We start from the raw sequence: 19563 nt of genomic DNA on the forward strand, positions 1-19563 counted from the left end.
GGAGGGTTCCAATCCAGTTTAACTCTCTCTCACACCTTTTTAAGCTTATTTACGCAACCATTACCAGATGTTGTTCATGTTTATATCTACTAGTGGATTTGCATGCAATGCATGTGGGATGTTGAACAGAAAAAATGTTACTGTAGGCTACTGGAATATATTGTTTTTTTTTCTAGGGGCACATTATGGTAAATAGCATCTACATCAAATCAAAATGTATTTATGATATGCACAGGATACAGCTGTAAATGCACAATGAAATACGTAATACGAACTACTTAATATACTGGGAAAACATAAGATGTACTAAGCAAGACTACGAATGCATGTAGGAATGTAGCCTAATGTAGTAAGCCAGTAGCCTAACACATTTGGGAATGCCTTTCTGAAAGAGAAGTCTGATATGCAGCATAATTTATTACCCAAACGTGGTCTATATCAATACGGAAACCAGATATGTGTAACCTAGATTCATAGCCAGTCGCATTAGTAACCAAATCATTCGCCTGTGCAAATATTTTGAGTTAGCCTATTGGTGAAATTTGTGTTTGAAGTAAACAATAATGTTTCTCTTTGGTCAATGAAGGTGTGCCTGTGCAAGGGGGACACATCACTGTAAAACAGACAACCAGAGCGTCTTCGTAAAAAGTTTATGAATAAGCGTCTTGGTTCATTCACAGGCATCACTCTCCTTTTATAGAGGGGCCTACATCATTCATGGGGGAGGGTAGGGGGGGCATGTTTACTCTACACTTGTTTTTAATTAATCTTGTTGTTGAGTATGAGTTTGAGTATTATTTTGATACTCTACTCTATCTCTCACACCATTCTTGAGGAGTCTGGGTGCCATTTTTTTCTAGCTAGTTGTTGTCCTACTAATCAAGATCTACGGCAAAGACATCACATTGTTGAAGGCTGAACAGGCGTGCCTGTTACTGATGCTAATCCTTGTGTGCTTGGTTGAATAACCAGTTTCTGGTCACCTGAAACCTGATTGTTGAGACCACATCACTAAGACCTCCCCGTTATAGGAAACCAAAACCAATCGACATATGGGAAGTGTTCACTGTAGCTGAAAATTGAAGGAGAGAAATACTTCATACAGAAAACTAGTTCTTGGAGATTTGTGCTATGTTTCAGTGCACGCTACAGCTTGTTCAGGCTTTTCTTTAGAAATGATGAAATACAGTTATCAGTTATGTTGCTAGTGTAATGAGGGTGCTGTTACCTCTTGGTAGACAGAAAGAACACCTGTCCAATGAAATTAGTTTATGCTAATGAGGCAAAGGGGGAAGACAGGTGTGAAATTGTGTCAGGGGACAGAGAGAGGGAGAGAGAGGGAGAGAGAGGGAGAGAGAGGGAGAGAGAGAGATAAACAACACTTGTCAATATGATGCTGCTTTTCCCATCGATTAAAATGGCTCTGCATTTGGATAAGCAACCTTCATTCAGGTAATTGTCACAAATTTGTTTTGCTTTGTGCTGCTGTGGGTGTTATCATTGTTGTTATTGTTCTACCTTTGTTAGATTCTAAAAAAAAACAGGGCCGGGTTTCACAGCAGATGCGCAACAGTGAGATAACCTACTGTTAGCAATAGACAAATGATAATGTCAATGCCAAGATGTCGAGTGGAGTTGAATAGGAGAGCTAAGTGGGCTTCAGTAAACCATCCTCATTGTTTGTGTTAATGCTAATGTCTGTTCCATTTCAATGTGGTTGAAATCTGTATTTTCTAGCTGTTCTCCCTGGTCTTCCATGTTTGTGATATGCTCAGTGACAGCTTTGCTCAATGCAGGTGAGGAAAACCACACACACACACGCACACGCACACACACACACACACACACACACACACACACACACACACACACACACACACACACACACATATACACACACATATACAGTATATAGAATAGTTATACACATCTACACAAAGATCTGAAGGGCTGACACTACAGTATACAGTCTCTAGGTGTGTTACCATGGAGGACAATGCTAGTGCAATCAGGCTGAATGAATCCTTCCCCAAAGACACTGTCTTGCCCTCCCCCTATCGTGACTCTCCCCTCTCTCTCAGGATTGGGCTGACTAGGCTGATGTTGTTCTACAGTAGATACTGTTCAGGTTGATAACACATGTATCTCCTTCATCACATTCTAATGTGCCCAAAACAACAAAACAGAAGGACAGATAGCCATAACGCTAATGATGGAACTGTAACTAAAACTCACATAAGCAGGCTTGGCCCCCTGGAGTTGGTGTCACTGTAGATTGTTTTTATAAAGTGTGTGTTCTGCAGTGTGCTTTGCACTGTGCTACATGTGAACCCTCCACACTCAGCTTGTCATCATTGATTTTTATGTTGGTGAACGTAGAGCGCCCCACAATGCTGTATTGAAAACATATTCCACTCACCTTGTTGTATGGTAATAAAAGGATATATATATACATACAAATATATATATTTATATATATATACACACACACACACACACACACACACACACACACACACACACACACACACAAGACACACATCTTGGATCTTGAATGTAGAGGTACAGACATTCACGATTGGTTCAGCAGAGTTTGAAGGACTCAGAGGACTAAATATTTTCCACCATGAACACTTTGAATAGTCATTGAAAAGAGGCAGAAGGCAAGAGAAGTAGAACTACTCAGTATTGAAAGGTCAGATGAAGTTGAAGGCTTGCCATTGAACCTCTCTGGTTGTCCTAGGCAGCACCATGGGGATGCAGCTGACCTCCAGTGGGCCCCAGACCGTGCAGAGAGCCCAGGGGGAGAGGGTGACACTGGGGTGCACATATACACCAGGCCTGTCCGACACTGGAGATCTGGACATTGAATGGTCAGTGGTCAGCCCAGACACTACTCAGAAGGACCAGCTGGTGAGTGGCTGTGAGGTTAGCATATCTTAGCCTTAGTCTACTGTAGCCTTTTTATGAATGTCAGATTATCATATGGCCTCTACACAAACAACTAAGATATATTGTTAGATAAAGTGAGTGGCTAATCCAGTTTCTAAAATATCAAAAACTCTGAACCTACAGAGAAGAGAAGATAAACAGCATTAATGCTTCTATAGAAACATAACAATCAATGCGAAAGTGCGTTAATTAGAAGGTTTAACTAGACAGAGAGAAAACACAAGCTGAAAAACAGACAATATGAGAATGCAATGAAACAATTAGCCTACAGTACAAACAAATTCCAAAACAAACACGTCTTTTGTGTTACAATAATTAAAAAACCTTTATTTAGGTACAGTACGTGTATTGTTTTGTCAAGTTTGTCAAGTTTCTTTACTTACTCAAATTATTCTGATATAAGATATTGTACATAATAACAACATATGTTTGCTCTCACTCAGACCCTGTGTCTTGGATCAAAGTCTCTCTCATGTTCGGCTCTTCTCCTGTAGCTCCTGTCCTATGCTGGTGGGAGGACGTACACACATGGCGACCCTGCTCTCACCAATGGGCTGGACTTTGCTACGGGCGACCCTTCCCTGGGGGACGCGTCCCTCTCCATCGCCTCTCTGTCAACCGGTCACACGGCCACCTACCAGTGTAAAGTCAAGATGTCACCTGGGGTGGACATGCGCAAGGTGTCTCTGGTGGTGATGGGTGAGAGACGTGGCGTTAGATTACAACCTCGGGCGGGCTAGCATGTCAGTCTGCTGCATTATTCAAATCGTGAAGGACGGAGAGACTGACGCTGGCATTTGAATGTGACAACTTGAATCCCTTCCTGCACTGTGCTGACGTGGTTTGACATGCCACACAAAGTCCCAGACAAATGTGGTTGACACTCACCTCAATTGAAATTGGCCTTCCCCTCACTTTGATAAACTATGTACTGTGCGCCACAGAACATTTGAAAGAATGGAACACGGCTTTCAGACTGTCTTATAGTCTTCTCGACGGTTTATTGACTGAGTGAAATAATGTCAGCTGATGCGTAAGGATTCTTGAGTTGGCTCAGCTCTGAACCAAGTTGTTCACTCTTTTCTTTTATTCTCCGACCTTTTGTTAACACATCTTTCGCATGTATTCCCTCTGTGCACTCCCTGTCCCTCTCTCTTTTGTCACTCTCTCTCTGTCTCTCCCCCCCCCCCCCCCCCTCTGTGTAATGAACCTGTGAGAAAATACTGTACAGTGTGGATAAACACAGGGAATGTGAAAAGTGGCCTTGTTTTCAGACCAACAATAGAGACTAGCTCAGGGAACTCCTCACTGACTGTTCACACCGGTCACGACTTTATTTCAATCGCCTACGGCTCCACTTGTAGTTGTGCCTTCCGGGAGACACAATCTAGATGTCCAGTTGAAATTACTCTTGGCCTTAGCGTTCAGCGTGCGCTGTGGGAACACCAAGTTAATTAACACATTCATGTTTCAGCAGATATAATCTAACCAATGACCGACTATATCTAGCCAATGTTGGTGGGCTCATCAAAGCTCAATTACTGTATATCACAGGCTTCCCCTTGACAGACACATTACTCAACAGTTCAATTGCTTTAATTGTTGATTAGTAACAGCCTAAATAAGAAAACGCAACCTTACCGGCTCATCAGCCTCAGACAGGCTACCAGTGTAAACTGCCAAGAAGTATTCTAGGCTAAATATAGGCAATAGGCTGATATATTGTCATTTGTCAAAATCTAATTTGTGCAAATACAAAATACAAATAATGGCTGTAGCGTCTGCAGTGGGCTCAAAGAGAAAGTAAGACAAATCGTAGATTCTGAATCAGTTATTTGTTATAAATATCAAAGGCTGTATATGGAAATGAATGCCTTTTCAAATGTAAGCACATTGACAACATTGTGGTCCGTAATCATCTAAAAAACTGACAATTTAACAGTGGTGGTGATGTGGTGGTGAGGAAATCAATAATTACACAGAATAGAAATAGAAATTAGTTTAATATAATGCACTTAGTGTAGTTACACAAGTTAATATAATGCACTTAGTGTAAAGTACACTAGTACTGTACTTTAATACTTCATACAATACTTTCTGAATATATGGTCGAAATAAGTGTTGTACTCTTCAATGCGCTGTATGACTGTTAGAGAGTGTGATCCTGATACTCCATCTTTGTTTACTGTCACTATCCCTTTGTTTTGCTCAGTGAAACCCTCAGTGCCTAAATGCTGGGTGGAAGGTGGAGAGGCGGTTGGCAAGGCCGTCTCTGTGCACTGTAAGTCCTCTCAGGGGTCCACTCCCCTCAACTACATGTGGAAGAGAGAGAAAGGACGACCCATCCCTCCTGCTGCCACACAGAGTAGGTCTGACCTCTACAGCTCACATGGCGCAATTACAGCATCAGGGTACATTTGAACAGAACAATTGTACAGTATTGCTCTGTTGTACAGTATGTCATCATGGGCCTGCAGGTTGTCAATCTGATATGAATAGATAAGAGACAGAATAACAATAGTCCATGAATGAATCTCTTCACTTCTGTTGGGGGCCATTAAGCACTTTAAGTGTATTACTCACCATATTCCCAAGTTGATTTCACCAGTACCATCCCATTGTAACTTCTGTGTGTTGTTTTGTCATGGTCAGACCCTGTGACTGGGGAGCTGTTGATCAGTAATCACTCTGAGACCTTCGTGGGTGTCTACCTGTGTGAGGTGACTAATGCTGTAGGGACAGACAGGTGCAGGCTCAATTTAAAGGCTAACACACGTAAGTATACTCCCTACCACAGACACATGTCTTCCATAATAGCATTTCACCAAAGCATTTCACTATCTCAATTACGGCTGTATGCGATGTACGTGACAAATACGATTAGATTTGACTTGACTTGATTTATTTATTTTTATCTCACTTTTGCACACAAACCCATTCATTCCATATCCATGGTAATGACAACAGATTGTAATACATCATATAAGTTGATCATCGCCATGTGCTGAAACACACATACGTTTTCGTCCCAGTAGACTTAGTTGTACATGTGGTCCTCTCCCCCCTCCCAACCCAGCCCCTAACAGAGCAGGAGTCATCGTGGGTACGGTGGTGGGTTCTCTGCTGCTGGTCATCGTCCTGCTGATCCTCATTGGCGCCATCATCTACAAGTGGGACAGTCGGCCCCGTTATGAGAAGGAGGTATCCAACGAGATCAGGTACAGCACTGCCCTACGTATCCACCCTAAAACTATGATACATAGTTCTTTTCTGAGGCAATATTGCTGGTAAAATATGTGGGTTAGGGATAGGGTTAGGGTTTCACTATGTGTGTATCAGAGGCTTAAGACTATGACCAGGAGAGCGTTAACGTGTCCGTGTTTAGCTGAAGATGGCGTTCTCCTGTGTTGTCATGTCATGTTGTTGTCCCACCCCCTCACCCTCCCCAACTCTCCCCCAGGGAGGATGTCCCCGCCCCAGAGAGCCGTCCCACCAGCCGGCGTACCAGCTGGGGAAGCAGCCTCCATCCAGGGGTGGCGTACAGCCAGGTGGGGGGGTCACAGCCAGCCAGTCACACAGACAGAGGACACAGACAGGCTCCATCCTCCAACAGCACTGGATACACACCTGTGAAGTACAACAGCAGATACGGATACGCTGTCTGACAGAGGAGACAGAGGGATTACATTGGACTAAACACAATGTACATGCAACAGCATCGGCCCATGTCTGATGAAGCTGCTGCTTTACAGATTACCATAAAAAATGCATCTGACACATAATATAAATGCAAATTATCAACACTGTGAATGCCTTAATACTAAATTAAATCAGTCAGAAGCTATTTAACGTAATGTAATATAAAATAGTAATAACTTTTAATGTCCTTTGTCATAAGCAGAAGATGCATATCAACTGTCAAGGATGAGATCACAGGGTATAAGAAAATAGTTCCCAGGTCTGAGAGTAATCTGCGTACTGTGAGCCTTATTCAGACTTTGTCCAATTACTCACTTTCGCAATTCATTCCTCCAAATACGAGTGAACACTTATCCATATTCAGACCTCAACTATGCATCTGCTTATCTCATAGCTAATTAATGGTAGGCCTATAGAATACACAGATACATATTCTTACTTGTTCAATACTAAATACTACAATAAAAGTTTTAGCACATAAACTGGCTCAATTAAATGTTTCCTTAACAACTTGCTACCATTTCAGTTCAAATAAATGCTTGAAATGAAGGTTTCTTGTCGCTGTAATAATATGATCAGAGTCAACTGGCCTCACAAGTGAGCGGTTGTCATAATTAATAATTTGCGGTCGACAACGCACATAAGGGGGCAATTTGGGCAAAGATAGCGGAGGCGGTCGGCTCGGTGGGTCGCTGTAAGCGGGACATTGAGGAACTGAAGCATAAATGGAGAGATCAGCGCACCGCTATCAGGGCGAAGTTGGCACGGAACCGTGCCTCACGTGGCGCAACCGGTGGTGGCCCAAGTTCGCAAATGGCAACGACCGCAGGCATTTAGATAACACTCGGTTGCAGGAGATTGATGCAGCCGAGCGTGCGCTCACAGTAACATGTCATACAGTCAATGCCACCGATGACGTTTGGGAATCCTGCGAGCCTGTAGAATTCCGCTTTTACCCGCCGTCTCTGCAGGGGTGTCTGGTGTCTGGAAATGTCCCAGTGTGTTTTAGAATGGCTTTTAAGAAATACTATAAGGCACCTGGATAACCACAACGCCAACCACATCCCTTGACACCCTCTGAAAGGACCCGGTTCCCAAGACAGAGAAAGCGGTTGTTACTGTGCGGAGAACTGGGATGGAATGGCGATTATTGATCTGCCCTCTCCAGGTTATCTGACAGCAGTCTGCAGAGAGGATGGATTCCTTGTTGAATCGTATGTACGTATTGTAGGCACGCCTGGTCTTTCAGCCCCATGGCCATCCAGTTGTGTCCTGTAGGCCTACACATGTGGTCGTCTGAGAACATGTTGAGGCCTCCTTCTCGTCCGCAAGAAAAACAGGGCGTTTATTACGGAACACATTACACAAGATGCTTGTAGTATAGGCCAATGAGTTGGTGGTTTACATGTTCCCCTAATTACGTATTTAGGCAAATGGGACATGTTACTGGTCTTTACGCACAAGGGTGACTTCGAGTCCCATTACACCCATCAATCTCCTACAGCCGAGAGTTGAAATTAAAATAAAGGTTACAGAAATACATCTAAATGTCATGAATATTTGACAGTGATAAGAGACATGTTGTTTTCATATGTCATTCAAATGTAAAACTATATTATCAAGTTGCTCCTCACAGCAGTTCCAGCTGTTTTAACAAAAACCGCCAGTTAGTGGTCTAAACTTATTCCACCTTTCTCATGAGTAAAAACCGCGTAGCCCACAATGAATTAAGGTTTAGTTGCGGCCATTAAAGAGACACACCCCTATTTAGATGGCACCACCCCCAGACGCGCCACTCCCAATAGAGCATTTAATCCAGGAAGTAACACTGTAGTCTGAATAGCGCTCAACTGGACTAGTGTGTCATTTTGGAATGAATTTAATTTTGGAATTCCATCTGAACTCTGAATAGGCCAGTGTAATAATAATAATACTAATAATAACAATAATAATAACAATAATAATAATAATAATAATAATAATAATATATGCCATTTAGCTGAAGCTTTTATCCAAAGCGACTTACATTGCACGCTGTTTGAATAATTCACAAATTGCATGGAGTGCAATGCAGCTACGTAATTTCCCACGACATATAGTAGTTTCAGACAAGAAATTAATCACCCACAACACCAAGTTATAAAAGAAACAGCAATGTCAAACATAGGCAAAAAGAGAAATATTTATTTCATGATAGACCTCATTTCGGAAATACTCGACCATTCAAAAAATGTACACGATTAAGCAATTTTTTGAGGATGTACTGACAGGAGTTGAAATATCTATAACCACATGCAATGGGTTTTCTCCACTACACAAACAGCGACTAAGTCCCCCCCCCACCCCCCCACCACCTCAGCCAACAGGTACTTCACCCAACCTCAGCTCCTCCAGTCACTGGTAAGGGTTGTGTATGGGGGCAGTGAGCCTTTGGAATACACACATCACAGACAGTCCAAGGTCAAGAACCTAACATGTCGTCTTCTGCTACATCAGTCTTAGTTTTTCAGCCAATGCTATTGTATAAACCACTGTCCAGTAGGTAACTTGGGGGTACTTGGGGTTAACAACTGATCTGGATGGGGCAGGAAACAAGAGAATAGACATATTTTTACTTGTCTTAATGGATGTGTTTGTTGATCCATTGACATTCTGCAGTGTACACAAAAAAAGTGTGAAAATCAATGATATCTACCGACATTTTCTGTCCGCTCAACAACCCTCGCTGTGCGCAAAGATGCCACAAAATAACATAAACACTGGGAATAGATGAGGCAGTTTCTTTTTCCAAAACTACCTTGGAGTACCCCAGCTCACAATTGCATATCAAATCGATGTAAACAATTGCTGCTTTCTGATGACATAAAAAGAGAGGCTTCCAATTAAATCCGGCTGCAAGTATTGTAAGTACTGCAGGCTGGTTGAGTTATTTTTGCGCATTTCAGTGTTGTTTAGCAGACAGAGAATGTCTTAGACACATCAATGACGTTTAAGAACTTATTTTTTAATGATAACACTAGTCTTTACTGTAAGTAGGTGATGATGATGATGATGTTGATGAAGATGTTCACTGTTTCATACAGTGTAACCCATGGAGCTGCTAGTCTATCACCTGTCACCACAGCACCAAAATACATTTCAAACACCACAAATGGTGTAAAACATCCTAGAATCCCAGCACCAGATGTCCATCTGTAAAATAAGGCAAAATTAACAAACTAATAATAAAACTCTCTCCAAGTCAAAGTTCATGCGAACATTAAAACAAGGTTGCATTTGGCTTACAAATAATTAAGGTATTGGTCCAGTTTTCAGCAAGTGAAGTTTGGTTTTGTGCAAAAACAAAAAGAAACTAAAGAAAAACAGTAAAACATTGAACATCAAGATATCAGTGCATAAGGTGGTCTTGGACTGGCTTGAAGTTTCCCTTTTGCATCCTGTTGATTGTGATTGAGTACCCATAGACGGAAAGTGCTGAGACTGATGTGAACCTTAATGTATATCTGTACACCCCTTCTATCTGCCTTTAGACACCAAGCTAGGTTGGTGTATGTTTTTTTTGTTTATTTCCCAACTGAAGTGCAATGCTTCCGTTCTCTGTGTCCAGTTGGCTAGAGGGAGGAGGGAGGTCCTGTCACATAGAGGGGTTCAGACTGGAGCTCTGTCCCAAACGTTCCTTAGTGCCCTCTCCTTTCCCCTTCCCCACCCATGGTCCACTCTGTTGTAGTGTCCGTAGTGTGGGAACATGACTAGTGAATGTCGAGTTCTGTGAGCATTGACCACACTTCAAAGGCACCGTACTGTATATTGGTCAGGGCGAGTGTGTGAGTGTGTGTGCAAGTCAAACTAATCCACGTGCTTTCATTCCACCTCTACTGTAAAGCCCACAAGGCATCACCATGACAACTAAGGCAAAAATCTTCCAGCGAAGAGACACAAAATCTGCACCTTTTTTTCTTCTTCTTCTCCATCACTTTTCTTTGCTGTTTCTAGTATCAACATCGCACAATAATCGTTAGTATCTCTATTAAATAAATTATCTATACATTATATTACCCCCTCCCATAGACCTGCAACAAAGGGGAGCCTATCCATGTAAAACTATAGGGTCCTCAGTCTCTGCTGAACTGTATGTAGGGGCTCTCTGAAATGTTCTTAGTTCATGAAAGCCCCCAAAGAACCAACAGAGGCGGACAGACTGAAATCCAGTTTTTCCTCACAGAGATCAAACGGGACATCTTACAAAACAAACAAAAAACCCAAAAGCAAAGCAGATGCAAACACGAAGAAAGGGAACCGGAGTAGAAACATCAGCAAATAGTATTCCACATATGGTGTTTCCCTGGAAACCAAGTAGTCCTCTCTGAGAGCTGTGGGTTGAGGTGGGTTCGATTGGACAGGAGCTGGTGACATCAGAGCCTCACTGAACTCCTTCTTCATCAACGTACGTCGATGGAAACCAGCCGATCTGGAACGCCAAACACAACAGGAACAAGATCAGAAACCTGTCAAACATCAGTCACACAGCAAGTTTCCATTGAAAACATGCATTTTGCAGCTTTTGGTTGGAAAATCACTCTATGAGACTGTATAATAATAATAATAATAATAATAATATGTGAGATTAGACTGTAGTTTGACACCGCTGAAATAGAGCTCCTGGTGGCTCTCATTCAACGTCTCTTACCCTTCCGTTCGCCTCTCCTTTCCACCAGCCCTGGTCTCCTCCGATCTTGCTGTAGATCTTGACGATGTCCCCTTCTCTGAGCGACAGCTCTCTCATGTCCCGTGCCGCAAAGTTGTACCGGGCCACCGCTGAGCTGACCACCCTCGGTGTGAACACTGCAACCATCAGCACAGGGACCACAGATCAATAAGAGCCAGAGGCAAGAACAAGAGAGACTAGATCTATTAGTGGTATCCAAGACATTCACACAGTATCCTGGATCGTTACACAACGTTTACAGACAACGTCAGAGATGGGAACCATTGGAAGAGAGGGGGTTGTGCATCAGTGGCATGGAGAGATGAGGACAGCGTGGATGGTTGACTTTTTTATTCCCAATAAAAAAAAAATAATGGGTTGCCATTCTTTAAACACATGTAGACTTGACAATGATGTGAGCGTTGATAATGAGACCATGATGGCACAAGGGGGAATGAGAGCGGAGAGGTAGCTTGCTAGAGGAGAGAGGGATAAAGAAGAGGTGAGGAGAAGAGAGAGAGAGAGAGGGAGAGAGAGAGAGAGAGAGAGAGAGAGAGAGAGAGAGAGAGTACCTGACCAGAAGGGGGCTGGGCTCTGAGGGGAGGAGAAGTTGAGACCCTGAGGACTGAGGAAGGAGAAGTTGTAGGAAGCGCAGGTGGCTGCTGAGACAGTCAGTAAGAGAGAGAGAGAGAGAGAGAGAGAGAGAGAGAGAGAGGTAGATAGAGAGAGAGAAGAGTAAAGAAGAGAAGAGAAAGAAGAGAGAAAACTCATTAGGGAACATGCAATTTATAGACCCAGAAATCAAGAACGGCATCACATTCTAAGTAGATTGAACAGCTTGACGGCATAGAAAAATAAAAACAATAAAACAACACAAAGAAGCCTATTGCTCTCTCAATCCTCCCCCAATAGTGCAACCTGGCTCTCTCACAGTCTACAAACCAACCCTGACAAATCTCCAAACCGCCCAAGGCTTTGAATCCTTCTCCTGTCCAGCCAGCCCTCCCCCTCCCCTGAAACCCGCCCCTTCCAACCCCCACACACACACTCGGATCAACAGGCCTCCATTGTCTCCATCCATTTCCACAGGCTGACCAGAAAAGGAGGGAAAAAATGTGTTGTCCCTGCCAGTGGGGCCTGGCTGGAGAGCAGACAAAGGCGGGGCCGGCACGGGAGGCCGGCCAGAGGAGGGCCGACATCATTTATTATACATCTAATGATGCTGCGGTTTGACACAGCCCTTTCAGCCGGCCAGACAGGCCTCGGTCAGCTGCCAACCTCTCTCTCTCTCTCTCTCTCTCTCTCTCTCTCTCTGGTTAGGCCAGAGGGGGTGATAGGCATTGGAGAGACAGAGCCCTAGGTGACAGCCATCTCCGGCCTCTGGAGGGAGAGAAGTGAAGGGGCGGGATAGGGGGGGATGGTGGCAGGGCAGAGGAGAGAGATCAGCCGCCTGTCTCTGTCAGTTAACCCTGCGCCACTGTGCCCATAGCCTGGCAGACAGACTCTGGAGGAACCCGCAGATCGACTTCTATTACAGACGTCTGCCAATCGCTGCCATGTGTGCATCTGTCCTATTGGCCGACACAGTGGGGGAAGAGAGAGGCCAGGCAGGTACAGAGGCAGAGCTTACCTGGCGAGCGGGTGCTGACTCGTGACGCAGAGCGGTCTTTAGATTTGTAGGGGAAACGTAACGTCGTGTCCAACAGCTTGAAACTCTCCTTCAGCGAATGGGACTGATAGTACTCTACCAACTCCTGTCAATCAAAAACAGACACACACACACACACACACACCAGTTGTGTCAGTAATCGATCATACTAATAATGAGGCTTTATGAACGATAATAAATACAAGGTGACATGATGTGAGTGACAGATCTGACCTAAGCTGATATGCTGAATTGAATTTAATCTAATGGAATTTAATTGAATAATCATACCAGGAGACTCTCAAACTTCTTGGCCTCAGTGATGTGGATCCAGCTGTCCTTCTCTATGACTTTAATGTGCTTCACTTCCTCATTGAACCTGTTGGAGACGGAGGCACTGCAGTGACTACAGAGGGACCCCAGTGAAAGGTTAAAACCACAGTCAGCTGAATGAGATAACTTTCAAAGAAATCCGTTGCACTAAATGATACCATCTTTGCACAGTGCACCATGAAGCTAGGGTCAAACAGGAAACTTTGAATATGTGAGGAAATTAGATTTTGGTAGTGTTGCAGGGAGATGCACAGGTCAGTCCCATCTTCTTTGGAGTTTTTCGTGGGGTTTTTTTCAAGGCTATTTTTTGGAGTTTTTATTGGACAGAGACAGTAGAGAAAGACAAGAAGTAAGGAGGAGAGGGTATGTCAGCAGGACATGGGCCGGATTCAAACCCAATGCCGATATGGGCCTATGTGTGCAACTGTAGGCAGGCACGCACGCACGCACACACACACACACACACACACACACAGGCACCCAGATTCCGCCACTGTTGTTCATGTTGTTGATGGAAACACTCACTTGATGCTGATGGCGAACCTCTCAGCCTCGGCTGTCCTCTCTCTGATCAGGTAGGTGCCGCTGCTGTGAGACTTCAACAGGTTGTCTGCCTGCTGCCTCTCCATGTTCCCCGCAAACCTGTGGAGAGGTGGACGAACACACAGGTCGTATAGGGGTACGCGTTTCGATACCGTTCCTCATTCCATTCCTCATTCCGTTCCACGCATTACAACGAGCCTGTCCTCTGATTTCTACCTCCACCAGCCTCCCCTGACATGGGTCATATACTATAAACATAAGCAGACACACTCAGTAACACCGTGTCTATACTCCAGAATGGGATTAATAGTGAGTCCTTGCAAACCATTCAACAGGAGCATACAGTACAACAACTTTAACAACATGTGCTAATTTGTGCTGTGAAGGTCCGTACCAGGGATATCCATAGTAGTCTGTTTCCCTTGAAGACTGTCGGCTGGGGAAGGACAGGCTGGGCTGGAAAGGCTGTGGTGAGAGCCACATAGTCCACATCATTAGAACGGTCATAAATAGATCATAACAAGCTATAAATGTATCACTGGTGCCTCTTGGTCTCTAGAACAACAGTATAACTTGCAGGGTTTAATAGTTATTCATAGTAGTTGTGTGTGTGATGAATGAGGGTGTGCAGTATGAGTTGTTTACCTTAGGGTCCAGACAAGGCTTTACACATGAGCTCGGAAAGAAGCCACTCTTCTGGTTTTGGATAAGCTTTCCCTAGGAGAGAGAGAGAGACGCCTTTATGAGAATCTGGGTGCCTGTGAAAATATGTGTGTGTGTGTGTGTGTGTGTGTGTGTGTGTGTGTGTGTGTGTGTGTGCGTGTGTGTGTATGTAAAGCCTTATGGTTTGTGTGCACAGGGGTCAGGTGTTATTTTACCTCCCACCAGGAGGTGTCAGGGTCCCCCTTCAGTAGCTCGATGAACTCCCCCGTCTGGAAGGAGAGCGGGGGCTTCCCAGGAGGGGCGGGGGTCCCGTGGTAGTTCCGTACTGCTACCATCTTAGGGCCTGAATGAAGGAAGAAAACATGTGTTGACTAAAATGCCCTTCATTAGACTCTTGAGAGTCAATAAACAGTTAAAAGATAAAGGCAAGATTTAGAAAAGCGCATTATTTATTGTTTGTATATTGTGAGCATGACAACTATTTACAGTTTAAAGTTGAACCTATCCGTTGAATGGCATGTCCTGCAAATTGTGACTCGAAGCAGCTATTGTGTTGTATTGTCCAGTCTTCCACTAGATGGCAGCAGAGAGCTACTCCTCCACAAAACCAACGTCAACATCATTTGACAGTTAGAAAGCCATCTTTATCAAAGTCTATTGCATTGCACAGTTTTCCGCTCAATGAATCACAGGAGGAACATGGAACACATGGAATGCTCACTGAGTCACAGGAGCAGGACTCCATATCTGATTTCAAGCCACATCTTTGTATCGTTCATGATTCTTACCTGATGATGGTAGTCCAGGTTCCTGCAAAAGGGTAGAAGATAAGGCAGCTCAAATCAAAACCATGACAAAGCAGATATACTTGCAGTGTTCAATCGCAAATCATTGTGTCACACAACAAAACAGATACAGACATCGTATTGTGAAGAGCAGCATACGCCTGATCACAATAAGACGGAAATATATAAGGAATATTTCATAAAATGAGTGATTTCAGTCATAAGCAGGTTATAAAGCTGGAGGTTAAAGAACAGATGACTCACCGAATCATGCGGATCTGAAAAAAGTAAGACAAAAATACTTCATCAGCAGGGTGCTAAAACCAATTTACTGTGCATATTTGAGTCTGTGAGTGAGTGAACCTGTATCTAGGGAGGATTTAGTCAGGAAGACAACGTACGTATTTTACAGATGGTGATGACCTCCAGACACTCTTTGTGTGCTCCTGTCCCACAGCGGGAGCAGTAGTAGCCCTGGTAGAATATCCCCCTGGAGAGAAAACAACACAGGCAGGGTTAGGGTTAGGGTTAGGGTTAGGGTTAGGGTTAGGGCTAGGGTTAGGAGAGCAGACAACACAGGCATGGTTAGGGTTAGGGTTAAGGCTAGGACTATGGTTAGGGCTAGGGTTAGGGTTATCGTTAGGAGAGCAGAGACACTTGTACTGTTGAGAGGAGCTTGTTGAGAGGAAGCTTGTCGATGAAGCATTTCATTGTCCAGTTTACATCCTGTATCCTGTGCATATGACCAATGCATATCAACTTTGACCTGACTAACCCTAACTTAAATCACACAGAGGATTCATTCCAACCCAATAGTGACCACCCAAAACATCATGCATTCATCTCATCTTCAGCTAAAATACATAACACACATACCATGCCACGGTACACACTTAGCTACTGCTAAAATCCTTTATTACATTCCGCTAATACTGTAACTCCTAAAGCTATTCTACACTTCAGTTTCTTTTTAAGGCCACACAATCTACTGCACCATGTAAACGCAACGCACTGGTGTTAACATCCCTGTTCAGTACGTTTTAGGCTATGAATAACATAGCAAGTGTATCCTCCACCAGTGTACACTGCCATTTTTAATAGCCGGTGCAATAAATCACTGATGTAATACACTAGGGCTGCCGATGTAATTAGCAGTTAGCAGCTAGTGCGCACACACACGCACACACGCACACACACACACACACGCACACACACACACACGCACACACACACACACACACACACACACGCACGCACACACACACACACACACGCACACACACACACACTGGTCCCTTGCACAGTAGCAGCAGGAGATTTAGGTCAGAGCAGTGACTGTATGTCGTTTTTTGGGTCAATACATTGCATCGAGTGTAGGCAGCCACTGTAATGGAGGTCAGAGTCGTGGTTTAAGTGGCAGGAGTCACGGCAACACAGTGGTGTTATAGCCAGCACTCCCATGAACTTCCCTGTCAACGGGAGACTGCAGATGCAGAGGGCGGCTTCAGGAATGGGCCTGCCGTATAAGGGTCCTCTATCAATCAAATGAAATAGACTCCTTTCCAAAGTGCGGTTGGCAGATTTTTTCATTCAGGGAGTTTGGAAGAGGTTTGGCAGGCGAAGTGAAAAAACAAATGATTGAAAAGATCCCATTGAATAACAGTGATGTAAGACGTTTAAAAAAAAAAAAATGTGTTTAACTCATTTAGTGCCGAGGGTGAATAAATTCGGCCAAATTGTCAACACTCTAGAGTGCCAAAGGTGACTTTATTCTACGTCTTCCGCCGTGAAAACCCATCTCTTCAGGCCACATCTTAACAGTCCCTCCTAAAGACCACTTCACCCTCACTACCCCCCCTATACTAACCCTAACCCCAACCCTAGAGACCTCTTCTCTCCTGTTACCCCCCCTGTACAAGTTCTCTCCTGCTAATAAAATAAAAAATAAAAAAAGCCTACTGGCATTACGACTGCCTATGGCCCCTGGTGTGAGCATTGATTACTTTGTCTTATGATGACTGTTGGATAGATGATTCACTTACTTAAATGTATTGTTGTAAGTCGCTTTGGATAAAGGCGCCTGCTAAATGCCATAAATGTAAATGTAAAATGTAAATTTACCAAAAATGCATAAATTATGATGCTTCATTTTGTAGCCAATCAAAGTATTGTTGCTAGGTAAACACCGCATGAAACACTTGGCATTCTAGGTGGTGAGCGTTCCGGAATTGTTTGGTAGTTGGTGAGTCAACAAGACCATGTAAACAATGCCTAATAAACTGTGTTATGCAGTACTGAGCTGTGCTGTGATGTGCTGTATTACTGTACTCAGCTGTACTGTATTGACTCCACTGTAGTGGTAATATAGCCCACTGTACTGAACAGGGGTCCAGCCTGGGGCTGGGGCTAGGTCTAGTTCATTGGGAGGCTCACCTCAGCAGCATCTTGCAGGCTCTACAGTTGGTGTTCTTCTCAAACGTGTGCATCTGGAAGTTGTGCTGATTGGCCGTGGCTCTCTCTGGTTTGATGTTGGACCTTTGCGATTGGAGGACATGAGGGATTAACAGTGAATGGCATATGGATCTGATTGGTTGAGGGGGTCGACAGTGCTTGCCAACACCAGTAACTATACCATACCCTACTTACATAGCCATCTCAAACTGCTCCATCCATTTCCTCTTGGTGTCCTCTGTCTTACAGAAGAACTGGAAGCCCTGCTTCCCTTGCAGGTGGATCAGGTAGAAGCCATAGGACCACTGAAGAGAGAGAGAAAGAGAGAGAGTGAGGGAGGAAGGGATGGTGGAGAGGAAGAACCATGGAGGCATAGAGGAGAGAGAGAGAGAGCGATGGATAGAGAGGGATAGACATGTAGAGCTAGAACTAACACCTTATAATGATGTATATTCTAAAAATATATACTCTGAATGAACATTACATTTCTAACCAAGAGATAGCCTACTGTACTATGCATGCTTGACAATGCATCCGACAAAAGCTTAAGAGAATCACAGAGAGAGGGAATTACATGCAATCATAGCATGACACCCAGCCAACATCACTGCCTGATACGGCTACACGTACAAGAACATGAGTTAAGGGTTGCTTCAGCTTACCATTTTTCCACTCGACTGGTAAGCATGCAAAGAAAAACAAAAACACACCAGAGAAATACCCAGTTACACATGCACACGAACGAACAGTCACACATGCAGATTCACAAGATTGGTGGTTAGATTGGTGGAGCAATAACAAGAACTGAATGCACCGCAGTATCGTAAATGACTTTCATTGCATTTACATGGTCTTTAAAAAAACAAAAAAAACAAACAAACATCGGAGAGCACAATGCACATACAGTAACTGACACTTCAATGCATTACACATGAGCTCCCTATCTAGAAATCACCGCTAGCTCAAGGACGACCATTCTCTAATGATCACACGCAATATTTCCTAACGTCATCTGAGTATTTCCGCTTCAGCAGGGTGCAGAGAGAGATCGTGGGTCCGTCTGAAGCCTCAGAGCTGCGTACCTTTTTCACGTCCCTGTTGTTCATCGGGTCGTCGGACATTTTGTACGACTGGAGCTCGATGATCTCCTTCAGTTCGTAGCAGTAGCCTTTCCTCTTACACACAATGACCACCTTATCAAACAGGAAGATGTACCTTGAGAGAAGGAACCGATGGAAGGCGAGTTAGAGACGGGTTTGGGACGTAGATCGCTTATTACAAACCCAGGTCAGAATGCGGAAGAACCACACACACAGTGAAACGGTCAGACTTAGTAGTGAAGTAGTGAAGCTGGACTCACCGATCCTGCTTTGTTCGGTTGACTATGGAGGACACCTTCAGTTCACCATCTATCTTTGGTCTCCCATACTCCTCCAGTTTCACCTGCTGCTTGAGTCACACACACACACACACACACACACACACACACACACACACACACACACACACACACACACACATATTCCTGGGTTAATCTACTGCTGCACTGTATTCTTCTGTTTACCTCAGTGATAGTGGAGGCTGGTGGAGGTAGATATCGGAGGACAGGCTCATTGTAATGCATGGAATGGAATGAGGAATGGTATCAAATGTGTTTGATACCATTCCTCATTCCATGCATCACAATGAGCCTGTCCTCCGATTTCTACCTCCACTAGCCTCCCCTGCTCAGTGTTGAGGAATAGATTATAAATCTACCTGAGATATAAGAAATACTTTTTTTT

At 44.0% G+C, this 19563-nt stretch overlaps 2 protein-coding genes across 5 annotated transcripts in view; one reads left to right on the plus strand and one right to left on the minus strand.

The window, feature by feature from the left end:
• Positions 1 to 1139: 1139 nt before the first annotated feature.
• vsig8a (V-set and immunoglobulin domain containing 8a) lies at positions 1140 to 7160 on the plus strand. Its single transcript, XM_083670855.1, has 8 exons — positions 1140 to 1452; positions 1738 to 1796; positions 2744 to 2913; positions 3447 to 3651; positions 5165 to 5317; positions 5605 to 5727; positions 6029 to 6170; positions 6413 to 7160. Exons 1-8 carry the CDS (start codon positions 1391 to 1393, stop codon positions 6615 to 6617), a joined length of 1119 nt encoding a protein of 372 aa, XP_083526981.1. The 5' UTR covers positions 1140 to 1390; the 3' UTR covers positions 6618 to 7160.
• Positions 7161 to 8854: 1694 nt separating this feature from the next.
• vav2 (vav 2 guanine nucleotide exchange factor) overlaps positions 8855 to 19563 on the minus strand; it is a 149655-nt gene continuing 138946 nt past the window's right edge. The window contains exons 13-28 of one of the 4 annotated variants that reach the window (XM_083670197.1): positions 19140 to 19225; positions 18862 to 18994; positions 18442 to 18456; positions 17975 to 18084; positions 17762 to 17863; positions 15730 to 15818; positions 15593 to 15606; positions 15332 to 15353; positions 14759 to 14886; positions 14526 to 14597; positions 14275 to 14345; positions 13863 to 13979; positions 13296 to 13383; positions 12987 to 13110; positions 11339 to 11493; positions 8855 to 11119 (exon numbers count right to left, since the gene is read on the minus strand). In XM_083670197.1, coding sequence (XP_083526323.1) covers positions 11072 to 11119; positions 11339 to 11493; positions 12987 to 13110; positions 13296 to 13383; positions 13863 to 13979; positions 14275 to 14345; positions 14526 to 14597; positions 14759 to 14886; positions 15332 to 15353; positions 15593 to 15606; positions 15730 to 15818; positions 17762 to 17863; positions 17975 to 18084; positions 18442 to 18456; positions 18862 to 18994; positions 19140 to 19225 — 1374 coding nt within the window. In that variant the 3' untranslated portion in view covers positions 8855 to 11071. Of the gene's footprint in view, positions 11120 to 11338; positions 11494 to 12986; positions 13111 to 13295; positions 13384 to 13862; positions 13980 to 14274; positions 14346 to 14525; positions 14598 to 14758; positions 14887 to 15331; positions 15354 to 15592; positions 15607 to 15729; positions 15819 to 17761; positions 17864 to 17974; positions 18085 to 18441; positions 18457 to 18861; positions 18995 to 19139; positions 19229 to 19563 lie in introns of all 4 variants that reach the window. The other 3 variants (XM_083670196.1, XM_083670199.1, XM_083670198.1) reach the window with 3 other exon arrangements.

The sequence above is a fragment of the Argentina silus genome (assembly GCF_951799395.1).
Source record: "Argentina silus genome assembly, chromosome: 5".
Taxonomy (NCBI): domain Eukaryota; kingdom Metazoa; phylum Chordata; class Actinopteri; order Argentiniformes; family Argentinidae; genus Argentina; species Argentina silus.

Coding starts and splice junctions, on each gene's coding strand:
- vsig8a (XM_083670855.1), top strand. CDS start 1,391: ATGATGCTGCTTTTCCCATCGATTAAAATGGCTCTGCATTTGGATAAG. Junction 5,318..5,604: donor CCCTCCTGCTGCCACACAGA/GTAGGTCTGACC, acceptor TGTCATGGTCAG/ACCCTGTGACTGGGGAGCTG. Junction 5,728..6,028: donor CAATTTAAAGGCTAACACAC/GTAAGTATACTC, acceptor CTCCCAACCCAG/CCCCTAACAGAGCAGGAGTC.